Source organism: Antedon mediterranea, chromosome 7 (genome assembly GCF_964355755.1).
Source record: "Antedon mediterranea chromosome 7, ecAntMedi1.1, whole genome shotgun sequence".
Taxonomy (NCBI): Eukaryota; Metazoa; Echinodermata; class Crinoidea; order Comatulida; family Antedonidae; genus Antedon; species Antedon mediterranea.
The window spans coordinates 2,284,708-2,302,757 of NC_092676.1; the positions used below are offsets into that span (position 1 = coordinate 2,284,708).

General features: G+C 34.4%; 3 protein-coding genes across 7 annotated transcripts in view; 1 reads left to right on the forward strand and 2 right to left on the reverse strand.

Annotated features, from left to right (window-relative positions):
- LOC140055649 (uncharacterized) lies at window positions 1-11,915 on the reverse strand. 3 transcript variants are annotated; one of them, XM_072101005.1, is made up of 4 exons: window positions 6,880-7,930; window positions 3,331-3,434; window positions 626-671; window positions 1-461 (listed from the first exon to the last, which is right to left on the reverse strand). In XM_072101005.1, exons 1-4 carry the CDS (start codon window positions 6,911-6,913, stop codon window positions 337-339), a joined length of 309 nt encoding a protein of 102 aa, XP_071957106.1. In that variant the 5' UTR covers window positions 6,914-7,930; the 3' UTR covers window positions 1-336. The 3 variants fall into 3 exon arrangements, with proteins under 3 accessions (XP_071957106.1, XP_071957104.1, XP_071957105.1); XM_072101003.1 differs by lacking the exons at window positions 1-461; window positions 626-671 and adding exons at window positions 1,553-3,251; window positions 9,799-10,715 and having other exon boundaries at window positions 6,880-6,983; XM_072101004.1 differs by lacking the exons at window positions 1-461; window positions 626-671; window positions 3,331-3,434 and adding exons at window positions 5,880-6,800; window positions 9,799-9,902; window positions 10,843-11,915 and having other exon boundaries at window positions 6,880-6,983.
- LOC140055645 (macoilin-1-like) overlaps window positions 5,454-18,050 on the forward strand; it is a 67,893-nt gene continuing 55,296 nt past the window's right edge. Inside the window, exon 1 of the mRNA XM_072100997.1 lies at window positions 5,454-5,700. The gene's annotated coding sequence lies outside the window, so the exon portion shown is untranslated. The remainder of the gene's footprint in view (window positions 5,701-18,050) is intronic.
- LOC140055648 (uncharacterized) overlaps window positions 11,912-18,050 on the reverse strand; it is a 12,796-nt gene continuing 6,657 nt past the window's right edge. For 2 of the 3 annotated variants that reach the window (XM_072101000.1, XM_072101001.1), the window contains exons 2-4: window positions 17,208-17,311; window positions 14,289-14,392; window positions 11,912-14,209 (exon numbers count right to left, since the gene is read on the reverse strand). In XM_072101000.1, the coding sequence (XP_071957101.1) occupies window positions 14,107-14,209; window positions 14,289-14,392; window positions 17,208-17,311 (311 nt within the window). In that variant the 3' untranslated portion in view covers window positions 11,912-14,106. Of the gene's footprint in view, window positions 14,210-14,288; window positions 14,393-15,349; window positions 17,129-17,207; window positions 17,312-18,050 lie in introns of those variants that run through there. The other variant, XM_072100999.1, reaches the window with a different exon arrangement.

Sequence of the window (18,050 nt, forward strand, 5' to 3'; positions counted from 1 at the left end):
GGGCAATCTCACAGTAACCTAGGCCGCAAAAGTGTCTCACAGGGAAAAGACAATTAAACATCAGTTACAAACACGTTTGTATCACCCACTATTTAGATTTTAATTGAAATTTGTATTGAATTACCACATAACATAATACGTCCAACTGGTATTTTGATTTAATAAGTCAGGAGTGTCGGTGACAAACCAAGAATAGAAAGGCCACACCCAATATACGAAATATAAGAGAGAGCCAATTGATGCTTCTCGGGCAGCTCTGCCGTATCACCATATACATCCTAGAAAACAAAATGCATTTATATTCCTCTGGTATTTTTTACACATAGCTCTAATTATTCAGATAATGAAAGCACTTACCATAAGTAAAGCAAAGTTTGTGAAATGATTGCATTTACACGTTGTACTTGTATCATTTGTTGAATCAACCCAGCACCCATTAGTTGACCAACCTCCGATTCCTCCTGAAATTTTGGATTATAAAAGAAATTGTTAAAATGAACAACTGATTCCCATCTACAAAACTACCCCAATTTACTTTAAAAAGGTAAACGTATGGATGCTACAGTAGACACATTTTAGTATTTTATGTAAAAACCTTTACAAAATTGCTATTTTATAACATTACCGTTAGCAGTAAAATTCCAGAATACACATTTTGGATTTCCAACATTCTAAAATAACGAAAAATAATAATCCAAGTTAAACAAAAAAACAAAACTGTTATAATTCAAAGAAACTTTATTATTAGAATAAAAAACTGTCACTATTTTATGCAAATTTACGTTGTGTTTTATGAATGAAATATAAAAAAGAATGTATACAGTATCTTCAACTAATATGCCTATGGCATAAACACAGATTAAAAACTTACGTCTGTTTGTCTGTGAATAAGAGTTATGGAAATTGGAGATAACGGATCTGTCGGAGCCAAGTCCCCAATTGTAGCCAATATAACAAAACTGTTCAATACGTTTGTTTTAATTGGTTCTTCAAATGTTTCGTAATTAGAAAAAGAAAAACTGGCACTTCTGATCGACAATATTATTATACAAAACTACAAGTTACAATACTAGACTATCATTAAATACTTTTTCAATACATAATAATTATTTTGTTATAAATGATTTTAACTTCAATTCATTTTTAAAAAAAGATGAAAACGTTCTAATTTACGTAAAAGAACTTTGACAGGACTATGCATCAAAGTAAACTGTGTCTGTAAAGAAACAAACTGGCATCTTGGTATCGGTCCGATTTGCTCGAACATAGATCTCGGCATAGTAACAGATGTAAAATCACTCACTCAGTAGAACGAATACTGAACGACACGTGATACTTAATTAACCAATAAAATGGCAAAGATATGGTGTGTTATAAACTTTGATGACGTACGAATTGCTGCTTTTCTTTGTGCAGCTTTTAGGCATACCTAGTACTAGATTGTGATTCTTCCTCGCCGTCATGCAGTACTTGCTGATCTACATCTTCTGCCATTTGACTTGCACTTTCCGTCACGTTCCCCATACCTGTATACTGTACGTCCATCCAAGGTCCTTCGAATGGTAACACATGTAGTTTTTTTTGTTCCATTAGATGTAACTGCATTGATCAGTTCTGTCAGTTCAGACTTGTTAAGTTTTCTTACCAAACTGTTTATTGCTGATGTTTTGAATCTGTCTGGTCGTCCTTTGCTATAGGAAATTAGATTGTCTACAGCATCCATATTTATATTCTCTCACAATTTACCTGTAGTTTAAACATAAACCGGAAGCGGTTTCACAAGCCTTTGGGCCTGTGCTGTAGAAATCAGCCATAGGAGTGTCTGACAGAAGCTCATCACTAAAATTTTGTCTTAAAATTGAAAAAATAACTTCTGGATCATTGGTTGATTTGCATCGAAGACCAACCTTTACAATTGATTTTGCTTTTCCTAGGAGGAGGGACAAAATTTCTTCCCCGACCTCTTGTATAGGAAGATATTTCTGATATATGATCTTATTTGGTCCTCCCAATCTAAATAGGGTACTTTAGCGGACTCGCCACGAAAGACTGGAGGTTGCCTTATCTCTTGCTTCATTACTATTTGTGGTTGTATTAGAGGGGCCGTTATGGTCTAAGTTCTATCTGCTCTTAACCTAATATTATCAACATGGGTTGGTACAGACTGTGGTCCTGGTCTTATCATCCCACGACCCCTTCCTCTCCCTCGGGGAGTCGATACAATTGATATGATAATATTATATACAGATTGCAATTATATTAAATATATAAAAAATTAAAATATATTAAACTTATCAGATTTAAGTTGTACTTGATGTAACTAGTCAATGGCACGTCCGACGGATGAACTATTAAGCGTAGCTTGGTTGCAGTAGATTACTTGAACTTCAGTTGGTGATCTCTTCCTCAAAATCCTGGTCACGGCACCAAAGAATGTAACCGGTTCTTGCTGGTTACACACCAAATTCAGGATTTGAGGTGACGTTCACGCAATGAATACTCCGAGACGGTTTTGTTGGCTTTCAAATAGTTTTATTCTCACTGCGGATCACGTGATACTTAATTAACCAATAAAATGGCAAAGATATGGTGTGTTATAAACTTTGATGACGTACGAATTGCTGCTTTTCTTCGTGCAGCTTTTAGGCATACCTAGTACTGGATTGTGATTCTTCCTCGCCGTCATGCAGTACTTGCTGGTCTACAAAACTTTAGGCTGAGATATCTCAGGAAGTAGACATGGTATCAAGATATTTTTTTTTTAGCATTTTTATAAATCTTGGATTATGTAGGTTATGTAGTATTTGTGAAAATCTCAATTTTGAAAATTCCGACTTATGTCTGCTTTCCCTTGCATGTGCCACATATCTGAATACGTGAATAGCATACTGTATACAAAATGGTGACTTTAGAATACTGTTTGTAATAACAATGCAATTCAAATTGAAAATCATGTTTTGAAGGATTATCTTCATTTATGGGCAATCTCACAGTAACCTAGGCCGCAAGTGTCTCGCAGGGAAAAGACAATTAAACATCAGTTACGAACACGTTTGTATCAGCCACTATTTAGATTTTAATTAAAATTTGTATTGAATTACCACATAACATAATACGTACAACTGGTATTTTGATTTAATAAGGAGTGTCAGTGACAAACCAAGAATAGAAAGGCCACACCCAATATACGAAATATAAAAGAGAGCCAATTGATGCTTCTCGGGCAGCTCTGCCGTATCACCATATACATCCTAGAAAACAAAATGCATTTATATTCCTCTGGTATTTTTTACACATAGCTCTAATTATTCAGATAATGAAAGCACTAACCATAAGTAAAGCAAAGTTTGTGAAATGATTGCATTTACACGTTGTACTTGTATCATTTGTTGAATCAACCCAGCACCCATTAGTTGACCAACCTCCGATTCCTCCTGAAATTTTGGATTATAAAAGAAAATTGTTAAAATGAACAACTGATTCCCATCTACAAAACTACCCCAATTTACTTTAAAAAGGTAAACGTATGGATGCTACAGTAGACACATTTTAGTATTTTATGTAAAAACCTTTACAAAATTGCTATTTTATAACATTACCGTTAGCAGTAAAATTCCAGAATACACATTTTTAAAAAAAAAAACAAAACTGTTATAATTCAAAGAAACTTTATTATTAGAATAAAAAACTGTCACTATTTTATGCAAGTTTACGTTGTGTTTTATGAATGAAATATAAAAAAGAATGTATACAGTATCTTCAACTAATATGCCTATGGCATAAACACAGATTAAAAACTTCAGTCTGTTTGTCTGTGAATAAGAGTTATGGAAATTGGAGATAACGGATCTGTCGGAGCCAAGTCCCCAATTGTAGCCAATATAACAAAACTGTTCAATACGTTTGTTTTAATTGGTTCTTCAAATGTTTCGTAATTAGAAAAAGAAAAGCTGGCACTTCTGATCAACAATATTATTATACAAAACTACAAGTTACAATACTAGACTATCATTAAATACTTTTTCAATACATAATAATTATTTTGTTATAAATGATTTTAACTTCAATTCATTTTTAAAAAAAGAAGATGAAAACGTTCTAATTTACGTAAAAGAACTTTGACAGCACTATGCATCAAAGTAAACTGTGTCTGTAAAGAAACAAACTGGCATCTTGGTATCGGTCCGATTTGCTCGAACATAGATCTCGGCATAGTAACAGATGTAAAATCACTCACTCAGTAGAACGAATACTGAACGACACGCGATACTTAATTAACCAATAAAATGGCAAAGATATGGTGTGTTATAAACTTTGATGACGTACGAATTGCTGCTTTTCTTTGTGCAGCTTTTAGGCATACCTAGTACTGGATTGTGATTCTTCCTCGCCGTCATGCAGTACTTGCTGATCTACATCTTCTGCCATTTGACTTGCACTTTCCGTCACGTTCCCCATACCTGTATACGTCCATCCAAGGTCCTTCGAATGGTAACACATGTAGTTTTTTTTGTTCCATTAGATGTAACTGCATTGATCAGTTCTGTCAGTTCAGACTTGTTAAGTTTTCTTACCAAACTGTTTATTGCTGATGTTTTGAATCTGTCTGGTCGTCCTTTGCTATAGGAAATTAGATTGTCTACAGCATCCATATTTATATTCTCTCACAATGTACCTGTAGTTTAAACATAAACCGGAAGCGGTTTCACAAGCCTTTGGGCCTGTGCTGTAGAAATCAGCCATAGGAGTGTCTGACAGAAGCTCATCACTAAAATTTTGTCTTAAAATTGAAAAAATAACTTCTGGATCATTGGTTGATTTGCATCGAAGACCAACCTTTACAATTGATTTTGCTTTTCCTAGGAGGAGGGACAAAATTTCTTCCCCGACCTCTTGTATAGGAAGATATTTCTGATATATGATCTTATTTGGTCCTCCCAATCTAAATAGGGTACTTTAGCGGACTCGCCACGAAAGACTGGAGGTTGCCTTATCTCTTGCTTCATTACTATTTGTGGTTGTATTAGAGGGGCCGTTATGGTGGAAGTTCTATCTGCTCTTAACCTAATATTATCAACATGGGTTGGTACAGACTGTGGTCCTGGTCTTATCATCCCATGACCCCTTCCTCTCCCTCGGGGAGTCGATACAATTGACATGATATTATATATAGATTGCAATTATATTAAATATATAAGAAAATAAAATATATTAAAGCCCCATTCCCTACGTTTTTTAGATCTAATTTAAGATCACAAACTATATTTAATGTAAAAATAATACTATATGGTCCTATTGCGATAACTTTTTTCGTCTTTAAACGGTTAAAAATGTGAAAAATAAATCGATTTTAATAATTATAGCGGCCCGCTATAAATCCCAAAATGCATTGCGCGCGGATTGATATTGTTGTTTTTCACCTGTAATTCGCCCACTTTTCGATCGATCGTGAAGCCAAAACAAATGGAAGACTCCTTACTTTTCAGCGAAAATACCGGGTTTTCCCCAATTTGTATCAACGGAGTCTGGCAAAAATAGAAAGACAATTAATGCAGCAACTATACAACGTCAGGCTAGGTATATAGCTAGCGTACGATGTTCGTACGTTACCGATGTTTACCAGCTAGGCCTACAAAACTAAGCCTAGCTAGGCTAGGCCTGAGACCGTCCACGAGAGGTCGATCGCCGCGAGCTACTTAGGTAGTGCATTGTTTCTCACTTTTTATCATAATTTACCATAAAACGTACATTTAAGACAAGGAATGACATGGTTTAATGTTTTTAAAGTGATATATATGTATTATTTTCCAAAAAACGTCCAAAATTGCAGGGAAGGGGTCTTTAAACTTATCAGATTTAAGTTGTACTTGATGTAACTAGTCAATGGCACGTCCGACGGATGAACTAGTAAGCGTAGCTTGGTTGCAGTAGATTACTTGAACTTCAGTTGGTGATCTCTTCCTCAAAATCCTAGTCACGGCACCAAAGAAGGTTCTTGCTGGTTACACACCAAATTCAGGATTTGAGGTGACGTTCACGCAATGAATACTCCGAGACGGTTTTGTTGGCTTTCAAATAGTTTTATTCTCACTGCGGATCACGTGATACTTAATTAACCAATAAAATGGCAAAGATATGGTGTGTTATAAACTTTGATGACGTACGAATTGCTGCTTTTCTTCGTGCAGCTTTTAGGCATACCTAGTACTGGATTGTGATTCTTCCTCGCCGTCATGCAGTACTTGCTGGTCTACAAAACTTTAGGCTGAGATATCTCAGGAAGTAGACATGGTATCAAGATATTTTTTTTTTAGCATTTTTATAAATCTTGGATTATGTAGGTTATGTAGTATTTGTGAAAATCTCAATTTTGAAAATTCCGACTTATGTCTGCTTTCCCTTGCATGTGCCACATATCTGAATACGTGAATAGCATACTGTATACAAAATGGTGACTTTAGAATACTGTTTGTAATAACAATGCAATTCAAATTGAAAATCATGTTTTGAAGGATTATCTTCATTTATGGGCAATCTCACAGTAACCTAGGCCGCAAGTGTCTCGCAGGGAAAAGACAATTAAACATCAGTTACGAACACGTTTGTATCAGCCACTATTTAGATTTTAATTAAAATTTGTATTGAATTACCACATAACATAATACGTACAACTGGTATTTTGATTTAATAAGGAGTGTCAGTGACAAACCAAGAATAGAAAGGCCACACCCAATATACGAAATATAAAAGAGAGCCAATTGATGCTTCTCGGGCAGCTCTGCCGTATCACCATATACATCCTAGAAAACAAAATGCATTTATATTCCTCTGGTATTTTTTACACATAGCTCTAATTATTCAGATAATGAAAGCACTAACCATAAGTAAAGCAAAGTTTGTGAAATGATTGCATTTACACGTTGTACTTGTATCATTTGTTGAATCAACCCAGCACCCATTAGTTGACCAACCTCCGATTCCTCCTGAAATTTTGGATTATAAAAGAAAATTGTTAAAATGAACAACTGATTCCCATCTACAAAACTACCCCAATTTACTTTAAAAAGGTAAACGTATGGATGCTACAGTAGACACATTTTAGTATTTTATGTAAAAACCTTTACAAAATTGCTATTTTATAACATTACCGTTAGCAGTAAAATTCCAGAATACACATTTTTAAACAAAAAAACAAAACTGTTATAATTCAAAGAAACTTTATTATTAGAATAAAAAACTGTCACTATTTTATGCAAGTTTACGTTGTGTTTTATGAATGAAATATAAAAAAGAATGTATACAGTATCTTCAACTAATATGCCTATGGCATAAACACAGATTAAAAACTTACGTCTGTTTGTCTGTGAATAAGAGTTATGGAAATTGGAGATAACGGATCTGTCGGAGCCAAGTCCCCAATTGTAGCCAATATAACAAAACTGTTCAATACGTTTGTTTTAATTGGTTCTTCAAATGTTTCGTAATTAGAAAAAGAAAAGCTGGCACTTCTGATCAACAATATTATTATACAAAACTACAAGTTACAATACTAGACTATCATTAAATACTTTTTCAATACATAATAATTATTTTGTTATAAATGATTTTAACTTCAATTCATTTTTAAAAAAAGAAGATGAAAACGTTCTAATTTACGTAAAAGAACTTTGACAGCACTATGCATCAAAGTAAACTGTGTCTGTAAAGAAACAAACTGGCATCTTGGTATCGGTCCGATTTGCTCGAACATAGATCTCGGCATAGTAACAGATGTAAAATCACTCACTCAGTAGAACGAATACTGAACGACACGTGATACTTAATTAACCAATAAAATGGCAAAGATATGGTGTGTTATAAACTTTGATGACGTACGAATTGCTGCTTTTCTTTGTGCAGCTTTTAGGCATACCTAGTACTGGATTGTGATTCTTCCTCGCCGTCATGCAGTACTTGCTGATCTACATCTTCTGCCATTTGACTTGCACTTTCCGTCACGTTCCCCATACCTGTATACGTCCATCCAAGGTCCTTCGAATGGTAACACATGTAGTTTTTTTTGTTCCATTAGATGTAACTGCATTGATCAGTTCTGTCAGTTCAGACTTGTTAAGTTTTCTTACCAAACTGTTTATTGCTGATGTTTTGAATCTGTCTGGTCGTCCTTTGCTATAGGAAATTAGATTGTCTACAGCATCCATATTTATATTCTCTCACAATGTACCTGTAGTTTAAACATAAACCGGAAGCGGTTTCACAAGCCTTTGGGCCTGTGCTGTAGAAATCAGCCATAGGAGTGTCTGACAGAAGCTCATCACTAAAATTTTGTCTTAAAATTGAAAAAATAACTTCTGGATCATTGGTTGATTTGCATCGAAGACCAACCTTTACAATTGATTTTGCTTTTCCTAGGAGGAGGGACAAAATTTCTTCCCCGACCTCTTGTATAGGAAGATATTTCTGATATATGATCTTATTTGGTCCTCCCAATCTAAATAGGGTACTTTAGCGGACTCGCCACGAAAGACTGGAGGTTGCCTTATCTCTTGCTTCATTACTATTTGTGGTTGTATTAGAGGGGCCGTTATGGTGGAAGTTCTATCTGCTCTTAACCTAATATTATCAACATGGGTTGGTACAGACTGTGGTCCTGGTCTTATCATCCCACGACCCCTTCCTCTCCCTCGGGGAGTCGATACAATTGACATGATATTATATATAGATTGCAATTATATTAAATATATAAGAAAATAAAATATATTAAACTTATCAGATTTAAGTTGTACTTGATGTAACTAGTCAATGGCACGTCCGACGGATGAACTAGTAAGCGTAGCTTGGTTGCAGTAGATTACTTGAACTTCAGTTGGTGATCTCTTCCTCAAAATCCTAGTCACGGCACCAAAGAAGGTTCTTGCTGGTTACACACCAAATTCAGGATTTGAGGTGACGTTCACGCAATGAATACTCTGAGACGGTTTTGTTGGCTTTCAAATAGTTTTATTCTCACTGCGGATCACGTGATACTTAATTAACCAATAAAATGGCAAAGATATGGTGTGTTATAAACTTTGATGACGTACGAATTGCTGCTTTTCTTCGTGCAGCTTTTAGGCATACCTAGTACTGGATTGTGATTCTTCCTCGCCGTCATGCAGTACTTGCTGGTCTACAAAACTTTAGGCTGAGATATCTCAGGAAGTAGACATGGTATCAAGATATTTTTTTTTTAGCATTTTTATAAATCTTGGATTATGTAGGTTATGTAGTATTTGTGAAAATCTCAATTTTGAAAATTCCGACTTATGTCTGCTTTCCCTTGCATGTGCCACATATCTGAATACGTGAATAGCATACTGTATACAAAATGGTGACTTTAGAATACTGTTTGTAATAACAATGCAATTCAAATTGAAAATCATGTTTTGAAGGATTATCTTCATTTATGGGCAATCTCACAGTAACCTAGGCCGCAAGTGTCTCGCAGGGAAAAGACAATTAAACATCAGTTACGAACACGTTTGTATCAGCCACTATTTAGATTTTAATTAAAATTTGTATTGAATTACCACATAACATAATACGTACAACTGGTATTTTGATTTAATAAGGAGTGTCAGTGACAAACCAAGAATAGAAAGGCCACACCCAATATACGAAATATAAAAGAGAGCCAATTGATGCTTCTCGGGCAGCTCTGCCGTATCACCATATACATCCTAGAAAACAAAATGCATTTATATTCCTCTGGTATTTTTTACACATAGCTCTAATTATTCAGATAATGAAAGCACTAACCATAAGTAAAGCAAAGTTTGTGAAATGATTGCATTTACACGTTGTACTTGTATCATTTGTTGAATCAACCCAGCACCCATTAGTTGACCAACCTCCGATTCCTCCTGAAATTTTGGATTATAAAAGAAAATTGTTAAAATGAACAACTGATTCCCATCTACAAAACTACCCCAATTTACTTTAAAAAGGTAAACGTATGGATGCTACAGTAGACACATTTTAGTATTTTATGTAAAAACCTTTACAAAATTGCTATTTTATAACATTACCGTTAGCAGTAAAATTCCAGAATACACATTTTTAAACAAAAAAACAAAACTGTTATAATTCAAAGAAACTTTATTATTAGAATAAAAAACTGTCACTATTTTATGCAAGTTTACGTTGTGTTTTATGAATGAAATATAAAAAAGAATGTATACAGTATCTTCAACTAATATGCCTATGGCATAAACACAGATTAAAAACTTACGTCTGTTTGTCTGTGAATAAGAGTTATGGAAATTGGAGATAACGGATCTGTCGGAGCCAAGTCCCCAATTGTAGCCAATATAACAAAACTGTTCAATACGTTTGTTTTAATTGGTTCTTCAAATGTTTCGTAATTAGAAAAAGAAAAGCTGGCACTTCTGATCAACAATATTATTATACAAAACTACAAGTTACAATACTAGACTATCATTAAATACTTTTTCAATACATAATAATTATTTTGTTATAAATGATTTTAACTTCAATTCATTTTTAAAAAAAGAAGATGAAAACGTTCTAATTTACGTAAAAGAACTTTGACAGCACTATGCATCAAAGTAAACTGTGTCTGTAAAGAAACAAACTGGCATCTTGGTATCGGTCCGATTTGCTCGAACATAGATCTCGGCATAGTAACAGATGTAAAATCACTCACTCAGTAGAACGAATACTGAACGAATACTGAACGACACGTGATACTTAATTAACCAATAAAATGGCAAAGATATGGTGTGTTATAAACTTTGATGACGTACGAATTGCTGCTTTTCTTTGTGCAGCTTTTAGGCATACCTAGTACTAGATTGTGATTCTTCCTCGCCGTCATGCAGTACTTGCTGGTCTACATCTTCTGCCATTTGACTTGCACTTTCCATCACGTTCCCCATAACCTGTCTGCTAGAATCTTTATAAACAGCAATATTGTTTGCCAAGTTTTCCATTACCGTAACGACAATCTCGAAGTCATCGGTCGTGAAGTCGCCAGCAGAGGACGTCTTATCCATCAGCATAGTAGAAAGTGGCAATGCACTTTCTGAAAAAAAGTACAATAATGACCAATACATAACAGGCACACAACTGAAAGTTGTTTGAAAACAATGTTTTAGGATAAAAACTTTCCCGTTGGCGCAATATATGCTATGCCACACCCATCGATTAACGTTGATCACCTTTGTACATATTGGCAGCTGCTTCAATATTTCTTTGTCGATACAAATTATCTGGTGTTATGAAAGTTAGGCGCGGGATCCATCATCCGATTGTATGTATTTCTGATATATTTCTTATTAATTTAAAAAATATTCATAATATCCATATTATTTTCAATGTGCACGTTTGACTTCCTGCAGTGACCTCTGTTGACACCAAAGCCTAAAAATTGCGTGTCAAGACGCTTTCGTAAGAGAATTTGGTACGATTTAAATTTGGAAAACATCTTTAATTTATTTTGAAAGAATTAAATATAGAAATAGATATATTGGTCACAAAAAAAGGAGAAGAAAGTGTGTCTTGATTGAAAAGCAGAGGAAGAAAACTAAAAGAATGTAAACGATAACGAAATACTGTCTACTGTAGATGTTTTCAGCTAATGACGACATGGACACAATACAAAAACGAGAAGTAAGAAAATAATTCTAAAAGAATTATAATATAGGTTAATTGATTTATTTTATTTATTTTATTCATTTCGGCAATAAACATAAAATAATAATTACAAAAAAAACATAAAAATATATATATATATATGAAAAACAAGACACGAGGCCGAGGAAAGACAAAAGCATTAAACAAACGCTGTCACCGGTAAGGTGTGTCTCTCCAACACATAAATAACAAATAACAAGAATATATACAAATATAGTAGACATATCATTTCATTTAAAAATTTAAAAAGTTTCTCTCCGAGATTTAAAATATAGCTTTAGAGATAATTTAAAATTAATAAAAGAACCATTAACAAAAACATCACGAATCAGATTGGGTATGGAATTCCAAGTTCTAGTGAATCTGGTCGGGATGCAAAATGATAGATGTATATTTAAACATTGGTATTGGTAGTACGTCATAGTTGTATTTTTACCATTTTCTTGTTGAAAAGTTGCCTGGGTTGTATGGACATTCAACTTTTGCTGTGGTTTTTCCTTCAGTTTGTAGCCAAACAAATGTGCCCTGGAGATCTGTCAACGTTTCACCTCGACTTGTCTGCACTGTCTCTTGTCCAGATGTTTCATTTAAGAAATGAGTTGTTGAATTCTGAACAAGTGATGTGGTCATTAAAGTTGTTGATGGAGTCGTATTAGTGAGAGTAGTTGACAATGCTGGTTCTGTAGTTTCTGCCCCAGGATGGGTAGAAGGTGGCTGTGTGTGGTATCATTACTTTCTTCTTCATCACTGTAGGCATTTAAATAGCATAATTAATAAATTATTTATAAATTGAATACCTGTATACTGTACGTCCATCCAAGGTCCTTCGAATGGTAACAAATTAATTTTTTTTTTTAGTGCCATTTGAAATAACTGCATTTATCAGTTCTGTCAGTTCGGAGTTTTCAAGTTTTTTGACCAAACTGTTGATGGCAGAGGTTTTGAATCCGTCTGGTCCTCCTTGGCTATGGCAAATTAGATTGTCTACAGCATCCATATTTATATTCTCTCACAATGTACCTGTAGTTTAAACATAAACCGGAAGCGGTTTCACAAGCCTTTGGGCCTGTGCTGTAGAAATCAGCCATAGGAGTGTCTGACAGAAGCTCATCACTAAAATTTTGTCTTAAAATTGAAAAAATAACTTCTGGATCATTGGTTGATTTGCATCGAAGACCAACCTTTACAATTGATTTTGCTTTTCCTAGGAGGAGGGACAAAATTTCTTCCCCGACCTCTTGTATAGGAAGATATTTCTGATATATGATCTTATTTGGTCCTCCCAATCTAAATAGGGTACTTTAGCGGACTCGCCACGAAAGACTGGAGGTTGCCTTATCTCTTGCTTCATTACTATTTGTGGTTGTATTAGAGGGGCCGTTATGGTGGAAGTTCTATCTGCTCTTAACCTAATATTATCAACATGGGTTGGTACAGACTGTGGTCCTGGTCTTATCATCCCACGACCCCTTCCTCTCCCTCGGGGAGTCGATACAATTGACATGATATTATATATAGATTGCAATTATATTAAATATATAAGAAAATAAAATATATTAAACTTATCAGATTTAAGTTGTACTTGATGTAACTAGTCAATGGCACGTCCGACGGATGAACTAGTAAGCGTAGCTTGGTTGCAGTAGATTACTTGAACTTCAGTTGGTGATCTCTTCCTCAAAATCCTAGTCACGGCACCAAAGAAGGTTCTTGCTGGTTACACACCAAATTCAGGATTTGAGGTGACGTTCACGCAATGAATACTCCGAGACGGTTTTGTTGGCTTTCAAATAGTTTTATTCTCACTGCGGATCACGTGATACTTAATTAACCAATAAAATGGCAAAGATATGGTGTGTTATAAACTTTGATGACGTACGAATTGCTGCTTTTCTTCGTGCAGCTTTTAGGCATACCTAGTACTGGATTGTGATTCTTCCTCGCCGTCATGCAGTACTTGCTGGTCTACAAAACTTTAGGCTGAGATATCTCAGGAAGTAGACATGGTATCAAGATATTTTTTTTTTAGCATTTTTATAAATCTTGGATTATGTAGGTTATGTAGTATTTGTGAAAATCTCAATTTTGAAAATTCCGACTTATGTCTGCTTTCCCTTGCATGTGCCACATATCTGAATACGTGAATAGCATACTGTATACAAAATGGTGACTTTAGAATACTGTTTGTAATAACAATGCAATTCAAATTGAAAATCATGTTTTGAAGGATTATCTTCATTTATGGGCAATCTCACAGTAACCTAGGCCGCAAGTGTCTCGCAGGGAAAAGACAATTAAACATCAGTTACGAACACGTTTGTATCAGCCACTATTTAGATTTTAATTAAAATTTGTATTGAATTACCACATAACATAATACGTACAACTGGTATTTTGATTTAATAAGGAGTGTCAGTGACAAACCAAGAATAGAAAGGCCACACCCAATATACGAAATATAAAAGAGAGCCAATTGATGCTTCTCGGGCAGCTCTGCCGTATCACCATATACATCCTAGAAAACAAAATGCATTTATATTCCTCTGGTATTTTTTACACATAGCTCTAATTATTCAGATAATGAAAGCACTAACCATAAGTAAAGCAAAGTTTGTGAAATGATTGCATTTACACGTTGTACTTGTATCATTTGTTGAATCAACCCAGCACCCATTAGTTGACCAACCTCCGATTCCTCCTGAAATTTTGGATTATAAAAGAAAATTGTTAAAATGAACAACTGATTCCCATCTACAAAACTACCCCAATTTACTTTAAAAAGGTAAACGTATGGATGCTACAGTAGACACATTTTAGTATTTTATGTAAAAACCTTTACAAAATTGCTATTTTATAACATTACCGTTAGCAGTAAAATTCCAGAATACACATTTTTAAACAAAAAAACAAAACTGTTATAATTCAAAGAAACTTTATTATTAGAATAAAAAACTGTCACTATTTTATGCAAGTTTACGTTGTGTTTTATGAATGAAATATAAAAAAGAATGTATACAGTATCTTCAACTAATATGCCTATGGCATAAACACAGATTAAAAACTTACGTCTGTTTGTCTGTGAATAAGAGTTATGGAAATTGGAGATAACGGATCTGTCGGAGCCAAGTCCCCAATTGTAGCCAATATAACAAAACTGTTCAATACGTTTGTTTTAATTGGTTCTTCAAATGTTTCGTAATTAGAAAAAGAAAAGCTGGCACTTCTGATCAACAATATTATTATACAAAACTACAAGTTACAATACTAGACTATCATTAAATACTTTTTCAATACATAATAATTATTTTGTTATAAATGATTTTAACTTCAATTCATTTTTAAAAAAAGAAGATGAAAACGTTCTAATTTACGTAAAAGAACTTTGACAGCACTATGCATCAAAGTAAACTGTGTCTGTAAAGAAACAAACTGGCATCTTGGTATCGGTCCGATTTGCTCGAACATAGATCTCGGCATAGTAACAGATGTAAAATCACTCACTCAGTAGAACGAATACTGAACGACACGTGATACTTAATTAACCAATAAAATGGCAAAGATATGGTGTGTTATAAACTTTGATGACGTACGAATTGCTGCTTTTCTTTGTGCAGCTTTTAGGCATACCTAGTACTGGATTGTGATTCTTCCTCGCCGTCATGCAGTACTTGCTGATCTACATCTTCTGCCATTTGACTTGCACTTTCCGTCACGTTCCCCATACCTGTATACGTCCATCCAAGGTCCTTCGAATGGTAACACATGTAGTTTTTTTTGTTCCATTAGATGTAACTGCATTGATCAGTTCTGTCAGTTCAGACTTGTTAAGTTTTCTTACCAAACTGTTTATTGCTGATGTTTTGAATCTGTCTGGTCGTCCTTTGCTATAGGAAATTAGATTGTCTACAGCATCCATATTTATATTCTCTCACAATGTACCTGTAGTTTAAACATAAACCGGAAGCGGTTTCACAAGCCTTTGGGCCTGTGCTGTAGAAATCAGCCATAGGAGTGTCTGACAGAAGCTCATCACTAAAATTTTGTCTTAAAATTGAAAAAATAACTTCTGGATCATTGGTTGATTTGCATCGAAGACCAACCTTTACAATTGATTTTGCTTTTCCTAGGAGGAGGGACAAAATTTCTTCCCCGACCTCTTGTATAGGAAGATATTTCTGATATATGATCTTATTTGGTCCTCCCAATCTAAATAGGGTACTTTAGCGGACTCGCCACGAAAGACTGGAGGTTGCCTTATCTCTTGCTTCATTACTATTTGTGGTTGTATTAGAGGGGCCGTTATGGTGGAAGTTCTATCTGCTCTTAACCTAATATTATCAACATGGGTTGGTACAGACTGTGGTCCTGGTCTTATCATCCCACGACCCCTTCCTCTCCCTCGGGGAGTCGATACAATTGACATGATATTATATATAGATTGCAATTATATTAAATATATAAGAAAATAAAATATATTAAACTTATCAGATTTAAGTTGTACTTGATGTAACTAGTCAATGGCACGTCCGACGGATGAACTAGTAAGCGTAGCTTGGTTGCAGTAGATTACTTGAACTTCAGTTGGTGATCTCTTCCTCAAAATCCTAGTCACGGCACCAAAGAAGGTTCTTGCTGGTTACACACCAAATTCAGGATTTGAGGTGACGTTCACGCAATGAATACTCCGAGACGGTTTTGTTGGCTTTCAAATAGTTTTATTCTCACTGCGGATCACGTGATACTTAATTAACCAATAAAATGGCAAAGATATGGTGTGTTATAAACTTTGATGACGTACGAATTGCTGCTTTTCTTCGTGCAGCTTTTAGGCATACCTAGTACTGGATTGTGATTCTTCCTCGCCGTCATGCAGTACTTGCTGGTCTACAAAACTTTAGGCTGAGATATCTCAGGAAGTAGACATGGTATCAAGATATTTTTTTTTTAGCATTTTTATAAATCTTGGATTATGTAGGTTATGTAGTATTTGTGAAAATCTCAATTTTGAAAATTCCGACTTATGTCTGCTTTCCCTTGCATGTGCCACATATCTGAATACGTGAATAGCATACTGTATACAAAATGGTGACTTTAGAATACTGTTTGTAATAACAATGCAATTCAAATTGAAAATCATGTTTTGAAGGATTATCTTCATTTATGGGCAATCTCACAGTAACCTAGGCCGCAAGTGTCTCGCAGGGAAAAGACAATTAAACATCAGTTACGAACACGTTTGTATCAGCCACTATTTAGATTTTAATTAAAATTTGTATTGAATTACCACATAACATAATACGTACAACTGGTATTTTGATTTAATAAGGAGTGTCAGTGACAAACCAAGAATAGAAAGGCCACACCCAATATACGAAATATAAAAGAGAGCCAATTGATGCTTCTCGGGCAGCTCTGCCGTATCACCATATACATCCTAGAAAACAAAATGCATTTATATTCCTCTGGTATTTTTTACACATAGCTCTAATTATTCAGATAATGAAAGCACTAACCATAAGTAAAGCAAAGTTTGTGAAATGATTGCATTTACACGTTGTACTTGTATCATTTGTTGAATCAACCCAGCACCCATTAGTTGACCAACCTCCGATTCCTCCTGAAATTTTGGATTATAAAAGAAAATTGTTAAAATGAACAACTGATTCCCATCTACAAAACTACCCCAATTTACTTTAAAAAGGTAAACGTATGGATGCTACAGTAGACACATTTTAGTATTTTATGTAAAAACCTTTACAAAATTGCTATTTTATAACATTACCGTTAGCAGTAAAATTCCAGAATACACATTTTTAAACAAAAAAACAAAACTGTTATAATTCAAAGAAACTTTATTATTAGAATAAAAAACTGTCACTATTTTATGCAAGTTTACGTTGTGTTTTATGAATGAAATATAAAAAAGAATGTATACAGTATCTTCAACTAATATGCCTATGGCATAAACACAGATTAAAAACTTACGTCTGTTTGTCTGTGAATAAGAGTTATGGAAATTGGAGATAACGGATCTGTCGGAGCCAAGTCCCCAATTGTAGCCAATATAACAAAACTGTTCAATACGTTTGTTTTAATTGGTTCTTCAAATGTTTCGTAATTAGAAAAAGAAAAGCTGGCACTTCTGATCAACAATATTATTATACAAAACTACAAGTTACAATACTAGACTATCATTAAATACTTTTTCAATACATAATAATTATTTTGTTATAAATGATTTTAACTTCAATTCATTTTTAAAAAAAGAAGATGAAAACGTTCTAATTTACGTAAAAGAACTTTGACAGCACTATGCATCAAAGTAAACTGTGTCTGTAAAGAAACAAACTGGCATC

Coding starts and splice junctions, on each gene's coding strand:
- LOC140055649 (XM_072101003.1), bottom strand. CDS start 9,832: ATGCAATCATTTCACAAACTTTGCTTTACTTATG. Junction 6,984..9,798: donor CAAACTTTGCTTTACTTATG/GTTAGTGCTTTC, acceptor CCAAAATTTCAG/GAGGAATCGGAGGTTGGTCA. Junction 3,435..6,879: donor CAAACTTTGCTTTACTTATG/GTTAGTGCTTTC, acceptor CCAAAATTTCAG/GAGGAATCGGAGGTTGGTCA.